The 14,490-nt window shown below is 42.8% G+C and overlaps 1 protein-coding gene across 2 annotated transcripts in view; it reads right to left on the bottom strand.

Moving 5' to 3' along the window:
- Window positions 1–740: 740 nt before the first annotated feature.
- LOC118393350 (single-stranded DNA-binding protein 2) overlaps window positions 741–14,490 on the bottom strand; it is a 96,395-nt gene continuing 82,645 nt past the window's right edge. For both annotated transcript variants that reach the window (XM_035785946.2, XM_052461687.1), the window contains exons 6-17: window positions 10,845–10,904; window positions 8,934–8,997; window positions 8,785–8,855; window positions 8,501–8,568; window positions 6,322–6,370; window positions 6,102–6,137; window positions 5,699–5,753; window positions 3,593–3,663; window positions 3,428–3,506; window positions 3,136–3,164; window positions 2,842–2,940; window positions 741–2,512 (exon numbers count right to left, since the gene is read on the bottom strand). In XM_035785946.2, the coding sequence (XP_035641839.2) occupies window positions 2,483–2,512; window positions 2,842–2,940; window positions 3,136–3,164; window positions 3,428–3,506; window positions 3,593–3,663; window positions 5,699–5,753; window positions 6,102–6,137; window positions 6,322–6,370; window positions 8,501–8,568; window positions 8,785–8,855; window positions 8,934–8,997; window positions 10,845–10,904 (711 nt within the window). In that variant the 3' untranslated portion in view covers window positions 741–2,482. The remainder of the gene's footprint in view (window positions 2,513–2,841; window positions 2,941–3,135; window positions 3,165–3,427; window positions 3,507–3,592; window positions 3,664–5,698; window positions 5,754–6,101; window positions 6,138–6,321; window positions 6,371–8,500; window positions 8,569–8,784; window positions 8,856–8,933; window positions 8,998–10,844; window positions 10,905–14,490) is intronic.

Raw genomic sequence — 14,490 nt, 5'->3', positions numbered from 1 at the left:
TGCACTGTCTTTGGCTTCGCTGTCCTCTCCGTCTACTCTTTCACCCGCGAACCGGGTTGTGGAATCTTCCTCTTGCCAGTCTAGCACTTCGATGTTAGTGTCGGTGGCAATGATACTAGTACTACTACTACTACTACTACTACTACTACCGAATAAGTCGGTAAGTTTTTTGCATTTGAGTGAAGACTTTTGTCTCTTAACTTTTCAGCCCCACTCTTACGTTTTTTTACTCTGCTTCTCCATTGTCTATTGTAGCTAGTTTTCGAGCTGTCACTGTCAATGTAAAACATGTATAAGGCAGGCGGCCCCGAGGTCCCATGCTGTGTTACAGCCGGCTGTGACCAGGAGACCCATGAGGCAGCGCACAATTGGTCCGGGTTAGGGGAGGGTTCAGCCGGCTGGGATTTCCTTGTCCCATCGTGCTCTAGCATCTCCTTGTGGTGGGCCGGGCGCCTGCAAGCTGTATTCGGTCATCACTTGGACCGTGTTTCCTCCAACACATTGGTGCGGCTGGCTTCCGGGTTAAGCGATCAGTGTGTCAAGAAGCAGTGCAACTTGGCAGGGTCGTGTTACGGAGGACGCATGGCTCTCGACCTTTGCCTCTCCCGAGTCCATATGGGAGTTGCAGCGATGAGACAAGACTGTAACTACCAATTGGGGAGAAATAGGTAAAAGGTGAAATAATTGGGCTGCCTTTGTAAACACATGCATGCACATTAGACATACACAAGGAGTCAACATTATTAATGAGGGAAGAGAAGCTTTATACCAGCATATTCAAAACCCATGTAGTACTTCTCAGTGTATTTACAAAACATAAAGAGGTAAAAATAAAAGAATAACAGAAAAAGGAAGAAAATGAACACATCACAAATGGAAACAAACAACCAACATTTGGAATCCAAAAATGTGTAAATTGTCAAATTTAAAAAGAAAAAAATATGCATCTTTCATTATTCATACTTGTGACTTCAAACTAACATTAAAACAAACGGCTCTGTATTGGTGTCCCCTAGTTCATCTTTCCCCTCTCTCTTTCGTTCTCTCTTTCTGTCCATCCCTCCATGTGTTAGATACATAAAGAAGAGAAGTTAGATTTATGAGTTTTAGATCTACGGGAGGGAATAGTAAAATCCTGGACTAAATAATAACGTCATGGACTAAATATTATCATAATAAAACTAACATGGGCTGAGGAGTAGGTTTAAAATAATACAAAACACAGCTATTTTACCTCTACACATACTCTCCAAAATACATTAAGATCACAGTTTTTCCGGATGACAATAATAAATTAATTAAGAGAATGATTTAAATGCATGTTTTTAATAATACCTTCACACAAAAATCCCTACAACCATTGTCACCAATTGCTGCACTTTTAGTTTTCCTTTTTCGTTCAATCTACAGTCTTGCATTCTTTGAAAAATCACAACACATGGCATCCTTTTGACAAGGCAGAAAATAGTTCTCTTTCAGACAACCAACTGCTTGCATTTTCTCTGTTCTCTCCATCTCAGATGTGTCATCGTTAGATTGGCAAATCTCTTTGTTTTTAGGTGTTGATGCTCGTAGTCAAGACATTGATATAAGGATGAACATTGCTCCCAGTAAATGATAAGATGTGGCCTTACAGTACTCTCTAGCCAGTACACTTACACAGTGTACAGCTCAACAAGCAGGTGTATATTCTCAAACCAGTCACCATGCCAAACAAAATCAACCAACCAATAAAAAACAACATTGAAAACATGGCCCATACTGTACTGAATGATCTCTCTCAACATAGCACATCAGATTCAAGTGTATGGAGGTGAAAAAAAAAAACATTGGTGAATGTTCACTGTGGGACAAAAATCTCAAATCACTGAAGCTGTCGCCCCTCTCCAATCAAAGACTGTGGTTGCCATAATCTTCATCCAATGAGAGACGGAGGATACCATTAAATAGGCTTTATTCCAGGTTGTTGTATATCCAATGAGACTGAAGTTGTCATCTCAATTCATCCAATCATAGACTGTGGGTGCCATCATGCCCATCAAATCTAAAGACTCATAACGAATGCAGGTGGGGAGCCAGAAAGCTACCTGCTCAGATTTCTTTACACTTGAGGGTTTTCAGTGTCTTTTCCACAAGATGGTGGAGCATGGTACATCTTTCTGTGTTAGCATGACTGAGAGTATGCACAGTGACATACATTTATAAATATACAGAGATTTGTATTTCCTGGTTTGTTAGAATGGAGGTTCCTTTCATACAGTCTCTGATGGTAGGTGATGAACGAAGCAGAAGGTCACAAGTGTAAAAGTGAGAGGAAACGGAAGAAGAGAACAAACACAGATAGAGGCCAGGGGGAGAACGAGGCCTGGGTCCACTGTCCTGGTAGAGAGGGCACAGAGAGGAAGAGCCACTGGGCATAGATGACATCATGTCCTGTCTCTTCCACCAATCCACACCACTAACTGACCAGCTGGCGGAGCCTTCACACACTCATCGTCATGTTTGGAGAATACTAGAGAGAGAGACGGACAAAGGGGGTTATGTAAATATTATCAATACTCTTATGAAGCCAAACATCACTTTTTATGGTATGAACAAATAGGGAACACACACTGAAAGTCCCCTGCACACACCTGAGGTGGTTGTTGAAACATTGTGTTGGTAATGGAGCCTTTCAGTGTCCAGGCCCTTTAATATTTATAATCAACACCATGTAAAAAATGTATAGTTGGTAGGCTAATGTTCATTTTGAAAGTTGGTAAAGATAATCTTCAGTCCTACTGCTACAATGTGTGTCTCTGGCCCTTTGAATAACTTCTGTGGGTGCGAGTATGGACTCACGCTCTCGTTTTGAAAGGGGTTGAGGAAGTTGCCCCCCATCTCGCCGTCATCTCTGGGGGTCCCCGGCTGGTTACTCATACTCAGGTTACCAGGAGAGTTCTGATCAGAACCAATCACACAACATAGAAATATAATCTATTATCTATCTGTATACCATACATACGCAATAGGGTAGATGAACCATTAACGGTAGTACCAATATTTCAACCACATACAAATCACTACAAAAGTCTGTCTGATAATTGATTGATGCAAATTACTAATGGTATGGGTTGGGTTGGAGTCTTCTCCTACCTTAGGGAGGCTATCCATGTCACCAGACCCTGGGTAGTTGGGAGAGAGAAGGGCATTACTACTATACAGTCTCAGTAAACACATCAATTTACCCTCCAAAAGACTAGTGTAGGGAGTTAAGAACAAGCTCAAACCATGTGTGTGTGTGTGTGTCTGTTTAAGGGTTCTATTCAGCTTCATAGCATGATTGAAATTCAAAAGGCAATGTTCCTGCTTTAGCACAGACTGCATTCATGGTAAACGCTCCATAAATGCTTCAGCTTTACAAATTGAATAGGGCCCTAAGTGTTACCTAGCGATCCATTCATGTGATGTGGCTCCATTCCTGCCATCCCTCCCATTGGACCGTCTGCACCGGCACCCATTGGAAACTAAGGCCAAAACACAAGCAAACAGTATTAAACAGTTAAATCACACGCTCACACACACACAGATAATGATGGTTAAGTTATCTTACATTTGGTCTGTTTCCACCAGGGGGGACTGTGTTGATCATGGTGTATATGTTGTCACCGGAGTTAGTCGAGTCTGACAGGAAACACAGTATACACAACTCATACATACAGTATACATATGTACACACACATGTATACATACAGTATACACACACACACACACACACACACACACACACACACACACACACACACACACACACACACACACACACACACACACACACACACACACACACACACACACACACACACACACACACCCTCAGGTTAAGTACCCACTAGAATCTTGAACATACTATAAGCCAAATAGGCAACTGACTTGAGGTATAGTCACACTTTAGGTCAGATATACAGTGCCTTGCGAAAGTATTCGGCCCCCTTGAACTTTGCGACCTTTTGCCACATTTCAGGCTTCAAACATAAAGATATAAAACTGTATTTTTTTGTGAAGAATCAACAACAAGTGGGACACAATCATGAAGTGGAACGACATTTATTGGATATTTCAAACTTTTTTAACAAATCAAAAACTGAAAAATTGGACGTGTAAAATTATTCAGCCCCTTTACTTTCAGTGCAGCAAACTCTCTCCAGAAGTTCAGTGAGGATCTCTGAATGATCCAATGTTGACCTAAATGACTAATGATGATAAATACAATCCACCTGTGTGTAATCAAGTCTCCGTATAAATGTACCTGCACTGTGATAGTCTCAGAGGTCCGTTAAAAGCGCAGAGAGCATCATGAAGAACAAGGAACACACCAGGCAGGTCCGAGATACTGTTGTGAAGAAGTTTAAAGCCGGATTTGGACACAAAAAGATTTCCCAAGCTTTAAACATCCCAAGGAGCACCGTGCTAGCGATAATATTGAAATGGTATCAGACCACTGCAAATCTACCAAGACCTGGCCGTCCCTCTAAACTTTCAGCTCATACAAGGAGAAGACTGATCAGAGTTGCAGCCAAGAGGCCCATGATCACTCTGGATGAACTGCAGAGATCTACAGCTGAGGTGGGAGACTCTGTCCATAGGACAACAATCAGTCGTATATTGCACAAATCTGGCCTTTATGGAAGAGTGGCAAGAAGAAAGCCATTTCTTAAAGATATCCATAAAAAGTGTTGTTTAAAGTTTGCCACAAGCCACCTGGGAGACACACCAAACACGTGGAAGAAGGTGCTCTGGTCAGATGAAACCAAAGTTGAACTTTTTGGCAACAATGCAAAACGTTATGTTTGGCGTAAAAGCAACACAGCTCATCACCCTGAACACACCATCCACACTCAAACATGGTGGTGGCAGCATCATGGTTTGGGCCTGCTTTTCTTCAGCAGGGACAGGGAAGATGGTTAAAATTGATGGGAAGATGGATGGAGCCAAATACAGGACCATTCTGGAAGAAAACCTGATGGAGTTTGCAAAAGACCTGAGACTGGGGCGGAGATTTGTCTTCCAACAAGACAATGATCCAAAACATAAAGCAATATCTACAATGGAATGGTTCAAAAATAAACATATCCAGGTGTTAGAATGGCCAAGTCAAATTCCAGACCTGAATCCAATCGAGAATCTGTGGAAAGAACTGAAAACTGCTGTTCACAAATGCTCTCCATCCAACCAACCTCACTGAGCTCGAGCTGTTTTGCAAGGAGGAATGGGAAAAAATTTCAGTCTCTCGATGTGCAAAACTGATAGCGACTTACAGCTGTAATCGCAGCAAAAGGTGGCGCTACAAAGTATTAACTTAAGGGGGCTGAATAATTTTGCACGCCCAATCTTTCAGTTTTTGACTTGTTAAAAAAGTTGAAAATATCCAATAAATGTCGTTCCACTTCATGATTGTGTCCCACTTGTTCTTGATTCTTCACAAAAAAATACAGTTTTATATCTTTATGTTTGAAGCCTGAAATGTGGCAAAAGTTCGCAAAGTTCAAGGGGGCTGAATACTTTCGCAAGGCACTGTATATAGTTAAGTTGTTTCACAGACCAAATCGCTAAAGTCAGTTTGTAACATTGTGAATGCATCCCTGTCCCTGTCTAACCCCACAAATACATCCATTAGCCCCACTCAGGTCAAGGCCCCCCAAACACACGCACACACTACCTGCTGGGCTGGGCATTATTGGAGTACCAGGTGGCCCCCCTCCTCCCGGCGGACCCTAAAATGAGAGTTGATAATTGGGAGATTAATGCCTCATAGCAACTACACACCAACAATATAATGCTCCTAATATCTATAAAGACAACACACTATATAGTGCCTTGTAACTAACAGGCAAATACAGACAACCAACTTCCAGTCACATAGTTTCAAGTATCAAGTTTTAATGTCACATGCTCAAGTACAGTGAAATGCTTTTCTTGCAGCTCTAATCCCAACAATGCAGTTATCAATAACAATGTAATGCCAAAAATAACAGGGTAGAACAAAACACAAGATATAAAAACAACAAGAACACAATAATGTAAATAAGAATACTATATACAGGGTCATACTATATACATACCACATAACTTCCTGGAGATGCAGAGGAGTAGGGGATCTACAGTCAGACAAAGAGAGAGAGTGTGTGAAAATAGCATTTCTCTTTATTCAAATCCTCTCTTCAGGAAATGTATGTTTTTTTAAAAATGTTTATTAAAATATTTGCTGTTTTATTGTTATTGTGGTATATTTAGGTATCTGTCTTGGTGGTTGTGTTAAAGTTTGTTTTTCTGGTTACTCACTGAGTTGGCGTTTTGAGGATTTGGCCAAGGTCTACCCCCACCAGGTCCCCTAAAATACACACACGCACACGCACACACACACACACACACACACACACACACACACACACACACACACACACACACACACACACACACACACACACACACACACACACACACACACACTTTAGTTCACTCTGTTCTTACACAGTCCTGGGTTGTTCTATTTCCCGTCAACAGTATTGGCAAGAACACATCATTTAGAGGCCAGAGAAAGGAAGAGAGGACAGCACATCCAATCATAATCAGCTCTGAGGGTAGTGATCGTATCTAGTGAGGGATTGAGGAAATATTGTTTTTATAGAACTCTTGCGTAACCACATCCTTTGGGGGGAGTTAAAGGACGTTAAAGGACTGTGTGGATTGTATGTTTACAGTGCTGTGTCTGTTCATTGTGTGTGTGTGTGCGTGTGTGCGTGCACATGTTTTTGTGTGTAGTGTGTGTATGTATATAGGGAGGCGCACAATTGGCCCAGCGTCGTCCAGGTTTACCCGGGGTAGGCCGTCATTGTAAATAAGAATTTATTCTTAACTGACTTGCCTAGTTAAATAAAAATAAAATAAATACAAATGTACAGTGCCTTCGGAAAGTTTGGACTTTTCCCACATTTTTGTTACGTTACAGCCTTATTCTAAATTTTATTTGATTTTTTAAGTAAAAAATCCTAGCGAATCTACACATAATACTCCATAATGACAAAGTGAAAAGTTTTTGGGAAAAACAGAAATACCTTATTTACCGTATTCAGACCCTTTGCTATGAGACTCGAAATTGAGTTCAGGTGCATCCTATTTCTATTGATCATCCTTGATGTTTCTACAACTTGATTGGAGTCCACCTGTGGTAAATTCAATTGATTGGACATGATTGGAAAGGCACACACCTGTCTATAAGGTCCCACAGTTGACAGTGCAGGCCAGAGAAAAAACCAAGCCATGAGGTCGAAGGAATTGTCTGGAGAGCTTTGAGACAAGATTGTGTCAAGGCGCAGATCTGGGAAAGGTTATCAAAACATTTCTGCAGCATTGAAGATCCCCAAGAACATAGTGTCCTCCATCATTCTTTTAATGGAAGACGTTTGGAACCACCAAGACTCTTCCAAGAGCTGGCCGACCGGCCAAACTGAGCAATCGAGGGAGAAGGGCCTTGGTCAGGAAGGTGACCAAGAACCCGATGGTCTTTCTGACAGAGCTCTAGAGTGCCTCTGTGGTGATGGGAAAACCTTCCAGAAGGACAACCAATCAGGCCTTTATGGTAGAGTGGCCAGACGGAAGCCACTCCTCAGTAAAAGGCACATGACAGCCCGCTTGGAGTTTGCCAGAAGACACCCAAAGACTCTCAGACCATGAGAAACAAGATTCTCTGGTCTGATGAAACCAAGATTGAACTCTTTGGCCTGAATGCCAAGCATCACTTCTGGAGGAAACCTGGCACCATCCTTACTTACGGTGGCAGCATCATGCTGTGGAGATGTTTTTCAGCAGGGACTGGGAGACTAGTCAGGATCGAGGGAAAGAGGAACCTAGCTGAGTACAGAGAGATGCTTGATGAAAACCTGCTCAAGAGCGCTCAGGACCTCAGACTGGGGTGAAGGTTCACCTTCCAACAGGAAAACAACCCTAAGCACAGAGCCAAGACAACACAGGAGTGGCTTCAGAACAAGTCTCTGAATGTCCTTGAGTGGCCCAGCCTGAGCCCGGACTTGAACCTGATCAAACATCTCTGGAGAGACCTGAAAATAGTTGTGCAGCGACACTCCCCATCCAGCCTGATAAAGCTTGAGAGGATCTGCAAAGAAGAATGGGAGAAACTCCCCAAATACATGTGTGCCAAGCTTGTAGCATCATACTCAAGAAGACTTGATGCTGTAATCACTGTCAAAGGTGCTTCAACAAAGTACTGAGTAAAGGTTCTGAATGACTTATGTAAATGTGATAATTCAGTTTTTTATATTTTTTATATAAATTAGCTAAAGTTTCTTAACCTGTTTTTGCTTTGTCATTATGGGGTATTGTGCATAATACATTTTAGAATAAAACTATAACGTAACAAAATGTGAAAAAGTCAAGGGGTCTGAATACTTTCCGAATGTACTGTATGTGTGTGTCGTGTGTGTATTGATGACAGAGTGCTCACATGTTCATGCCAGGCATCCCAGGGCCAACGAGTGCATTTAAAGGAGGTCTCATCCCTCCACCGTAGTTCTGGAAAAGAGAAACCCAAGGTCAAACTACTGTAAAGTAATGTACACAACTCAAACAGGATCTACAGGTGGAGAGTAGAAATACTACTATTGTATACTACCACACATAAAAACAAATATATTCACCCACCTACAAACACAAACAGCCAAACATATGCTAATGTTACCGAAGGAGTTTAAACTTACGCAAACCTGGAGATTTCATCCAATCACATACCTGTGGCGCAAGAGGGACCATCCCTCTGGGTGGAGTCATTCGCTGCATGGGCCCGCCCATATTTGGATGCCCTGAAAAAAACAGAGCGCTATCAGCTCGCAGTCCTTGTATGTGAGTAAGAGTCTGTGGTGTGTATGTGTGACACACACCTTGCTGTCTTGTGGGGTCCATTCCGCTGGGTAGCATAGGCTGGTTACCATGGACCCCCATTGCCTGAGCCGAAATCGTCATCATCATCACAAAATATAACATAAAATCATTAACATACAGTAAAGCTAAGGGGCTATACACATAATCATGTCCAAACCCGGTCAAAGAGGGTAAGACAAGACAATATAATGTAGTCAAATAAGATATACAGTGGGGCAAAAAAGTATTTATCAGCCACCAATTGTGCAAGTTCTCCCACTTAAAAAGATGAGAGAGGCCTGTCATTTTCATCATAGGTACACTTCAACTATGACAGACAAAATGAGAAGAAAAAAAATCCAGAAAATCACATTGTAGGATTTTTAATGAATTTATTTGCAAATTATGGTGGAAAATAAGTATTTGGTCAATAACAAAAGTTTATCTCAATACTTTGTTATATACCCTTTGTTGGCAATGACAGAGGTCAAACGTTTCCTGTAAGTCTTCACAAGGTTTTCACACACTGTTGCTGGTATTTTGGCCCATTCCTCCATGCAGATCTCCTCTAGAGCAGTGATGTTTTGGGGCTGTTGCTGGGAAACAGACTTTCAACTCCCTCCAAAGATTTTCTATGGGGTTGAGATCTGGAGACTGGCTAGGCCACTCCAGGACCTTGAAATGCTTCTTACGAAGCCACTCCTTCGTTGCCCGGGCGGTGTGTTTGGGATCATTGTCATGCTGAAAGACCCAGCCACGTTTAATCTTCAATGCCCTTGCTGATGGGAGGAGGTTTTCACTCAAAATCTCACAATACATGGCCCCATTCATTCTTTCCTTTACACGGATCAGTCGTCCTGGTCCCTTAGCAGGAAAACAGCCCCAAAGCATGATGTTTCCACCCCCATGCTTCACAGTAGGTATGGTGTTCTTTGGATGCAACTCAGCATTCTTTGTCCTCCAAACACGACAAGTTGAGTTTTTACCAAAAGGTTATATTTTGGTTTCATCTGACCATATGACATTCTCCCAATCTTTTTCTGGATCATCCAAATGCTCTCTAGCAAACTTCAGACGGGCCTGGACATGTACTGGCTTAAGCAGGGGGACACGTCTGGCACTGCAGGATTTGAGTCCCTGGCGGCGTAGTGTGTTACTGATGGTAGGCTTTGTTACTTTGGTCCCAGCTCTCTGCAGGTCATTCACTAGGTCCCTCCGTGTGGTTCTGGGATTTTTGCTCACCGTTCTTGTGATCATTTTGACCCCACGGGGTGAGATTTTGCGTGGAGCCCCAGATCGAGGGAGATTATCAGTGGTCTTGTATGTCTTCCATTTCCTAATAATTGCTCCCACAGTTGATTTATTCAAACCAAGCTGCTTACCTATTGCAGATTCAGTCTTCCTAGCCTGGTGCAGGTCTACAATTTTGTTTCTGGTGTCCTTTGACAGCTCTTTGGTGTTGGCCATAATGGAGTTTGGAGTGTGACTGTTTGAGGTTGTGGCAGGTGTCTTTTATACTGATAACAAGTACAAACAGGTGCCATTAATACAGCTAACGAGTGGAGGACAGAGGAGCCTCTTAAAGAAGAAGTTACAGGTCTGTGAGAGCCAGAAATCTTGCTTGTTTATAGGTGACCAAATACTTATTTTCCACCATAATTTGCAAATAAATTCATTAAAAATCCTACAATGTGATTTTCTGGATTTATTTTCTTCTCATTTTGTCTGTCATAGTTGAAGTGTACCTATGATGGAAATTAGAGGCCTCTCTCATATTTTTAAGTGGGAGAACTTGCACAATTGGTGGCTGACTAAATACTTTTTTGCCCCACTGTAAATAGAAGCAGATACAAGTGAAGGGAAATAAAAAAAGATGAGGGTACATATCCTATTGTAGCCTGAGGAGCGCGTCTGTGCATCAGTGATCTTACCTGATTAGGTATTCTGAGGGGAGGTCTGGGCCCACCAGGATAACGAGGTGACATGAACGACTGTGAAGGTACACACGCACAAACAAACAAACACACACACAAAACATACACACAGGGTTACAAGCATGCACACACATACCAGTACACACACAAAGAGAGAGGGGGGATAGAGGACGATAGAGTTAGGGTGAGATAAAGTCTGATGGAAAGAGATAAAGTATATGATAATGAATGCTAGCAATGTTAGTATGACAGTCAGTTATGACACTTCTACACTCCCATGACTAACTACTATGCACGTTTCAGTGTGTTACCTGTAGGATTAACATGTTTGTGTTCTGTGATTGAAATATAATGTTGCTATTGTGTGTGTCTGCTATCCAATGTCTACACCACACACAATGAACTGTCCCATAAATGTTGAGGTCAATTCAAACTAAACCAAACCAGTTGTGTGTATTCATGGAGGCCAAGGGAAGGCTTCCCAAAATATTTGACAAATTCAAAAATAAAAAGGAGAAAATAATTTATCTTTAGAATCTCTGTGTTTTCATAATTTCCCTTCAATTCGCAAGTAGCTGAATCTCACCGGAAAAGTCATCAGAGCATGGGAAACAGCGTCCCTCTGTCTCAGTATGGGTAGCCCATGTATTTGATGCTGTCTGGACCAAAAGAGTATGACTCCATAACATTTGATTGATTGATGCCAGCAAGCATTTGGCTTCCCTTGATAAAAAAAAAGTATAAAAGAATTAGCCAATCAGCGTTTAGCTGAGCTCAACGTTGGGTTGTCCTGGCACAGTAAAACACCCCCCAAGGGAAGGCAGTTTGGATTTGGCTTCACACCAATCAAATCACATCCAACGCAAACATTATTATTTTTTTTTTATGTTTCTGGGCTGCTTTTGTTGTTGTCCTGTAGTAGCTAGCTTGCTAAATCGACCTTTTCCTAAGACATGGATGGAGATGGGTTTTGACTTCAGTCTCTGTACATTCTCTGTATGATTATGAAGGTGATTCTGATCTAACCATACATTTATATATTGTGCCACTGGCCTGAGACAAATTAAGTTCAATATGTAGCCTAGATGTAGACTAGGCTCAAGTTAACTAGCTAGCTAACTTAGCTGGCTCATTGTTGCCCATGCAAGGAAGTTAGGCTAGCAAGATATTTTAGCTAGGTAGCCTATGATAACAAAAACTAAAAACATACTGTATGACAAAGGAATAGACCATTTTGCCAACATTAAAGAGAGGTGGAAGGCATTGGTCTACAAGTAGGATGAGTCAACATTTTTTACTTGCACACGCACAGAAAGAAAGAAATCAGTACCATGGACAGCCACATGATATTTAGGAAGATTGATTGGAATAAATAATTGTTGGTATCTTTAAGTTTGTTTTCACTGTATTCTAGCCTAGTTGATTTGATAATGTTTAAGTTGAAATGGTGCTAGAATAGCAGAGGCAGTGCTCCTGTTGTCTTTATGCTGACTTGCGGCAACTCCGTGGTTCTAAAATCAGTAGTTACTTAGTAAACTGTCTAAAACATGCCTGGCTGACCATGCTGTGGGTCATGTAACTGTTTGTTACATGCAATATGTTGCTCTCTGGTTTTGTGATAAAAACAAAAAACAAATGTGTAGTTGAATTTATTTCGCCGCTGTGTGACTTTTGTCTTTTTGTTGTCTCGGCTTTATTGTAATATCATGGTGGCATATGAACGAATGGGTTATAGAGAAAATAACAATTATCACAACATAGGTTGGAATATGGCTTTTTTACTGGCTTGGCTTCCACAGGGATTTTACCCACGCACCGCTATTGAACCAAACCCAACCAATGATGTGAGCTACAGAGAAGCAGACTCCATTTTGTTGATCCCTGCCTACAGACAGAAACTAAAACAAGAAGCTCCCGCGCTGAGGTCTGTTCAACGCTGGTCCGACCAATCTGATTCCACACTCCAAGACTGCTTCCATCACGTGGACTGGGATATGTTCCGTATTGCGTCAGACGAGAACATTGACGAATACTCTGATTCGGTGTGCGAGTTCATTAGAACGTGCATTGAAGATGTCGTTCCCATAACAACGATTAAAACATTCCCAAACCAGAAACCGTGGATTGATGGCAGCATTCGCGTGAAACTGAAAGCGCAAACCACTGCTTTTAATCAGGGCAAGGTGACTGGAAACATGACCGAATACAAACAGTGTAACTATTCCCTCCGCAAGGCAATCAAACAAGCTAAGCGTCAGTATAGAGACAAAGTAGAATCTCAATTCAACGGCTCAGACACAAGAGGTATGTGGCAGGGTCTACAGTCAATCACGGATTACAAAAAGAAAACCAGCACTGTCACGGACCAGGATGTCTTGCTCCCAGGCAGACTAAATCACTTTTTTGCCCGCTTTGAGGACAATACAGTGCCACTGACACTGCCCGCAACTAAAACATGCGGACTCTCCTTCACTGCAGCCGACGTGAGGAAAACATTTAAACGTGTCAACCCTCGCAAGGCTGCAGGCCCAGATGGCATCCCCAGCCGCGCCCTCAGAGCATGCGCAGACCAGCTGGCTGGTGTGTTTACGGACATATTCAATCAATCCCTATCCCAGTCTGTTGTTCCCACATGCTTCAAGAGGGCCACCATTGTTCCTGTTCCCAAGAAAGCTAAGGTAACTGAGCTAAACGACTACTTCTGTCATCATGAAGTGCTTTGAGAGACTAGTCAAGGACCATATCACCTCCACCCTACCTGACACCCTAGACCCACTCCAATTTGCTTACCGCCCAAATAGGTCCACAGACGATGCAATCTCAACCACACTGCCCTAACCCATCTGGACAACAGGAATACCTATGTGAGAATGCTGTTCATCGACTACAGCTCGGCATTTAACACCATAGTGCCCTCCAAGCTCGTCATCAAGCTCGAGACCCTGGGTCTCGACCCCGCCCTGTGCAACTGGGTACTGGACTTCCTGACGGGCCACCCCCAGGTGGTAAGGGTAGGCAACAACATCTCCACTCCGCTGATCCTCAACACTGGGGCCCCACAAGGGTGCGTTCTAAGCCCTCTCCTGTACTCCCTGTTCACCCACGACTGCGTGGCCACGCACGCCTCCAACTCAATCATCAAGTTTGCGGACGACACAACAGTGGTAGGCTTGATTACCAACAACGACGAGACTGCCTACAGGGAGGAGGTGAGGGCCCTCGGAGTGTGGTGTCAGGAAAATAACCTCACACTCAACGTCAACAAAACTAAGGAGATAATTGTGGACTTCAGGAAACAGCAGAGGGAACACCCCCCTATCCACATCGATGGAACAGTAGTGGAGAGGGTAGTAAGTTAAGTTCCTCGGCGTACACATCACAGACAAACTGAATTGGTCCACCCACACAGACAGCATCGTGAAGAAGGCGCAGCAGCAATTAACGGCTTGTCACCAAAAGCACTCACAAACCTGTCGGGCTGTATCACCGCCTGGTACGGCAACTGCTCCGCCCACAACCGTAAGGCTCTCCAGAGGGTAGTGAGGTCTGCACAACGCATCACCGGGGGCAAACTACCTGCCCTCCAGGACACCTACACCACCCGATGTCACAGGAAGGCCATAAAGATCATCAAGGACAACAA

This window comes from Oncorhynchus keta, chromosome 14 (genome assembly GCF_023373465.1).
Source record: "Oncorhynchus keta strain PuntledgeMale-10-30-2019 chromosome 14, Oket_V2, whole genome shotgun sequence".
Taxonomy (NCBI): domain Eukaryota; kingdom Metazoa; phylum Chordata; class Actinopteri; order Salmoniformes; family Salmonidae; genus Oncorhynchus; species Oncorhynchus keta.
This window is presented reverse-complemented; position numbering and strand designations above follow the sequence as displayed.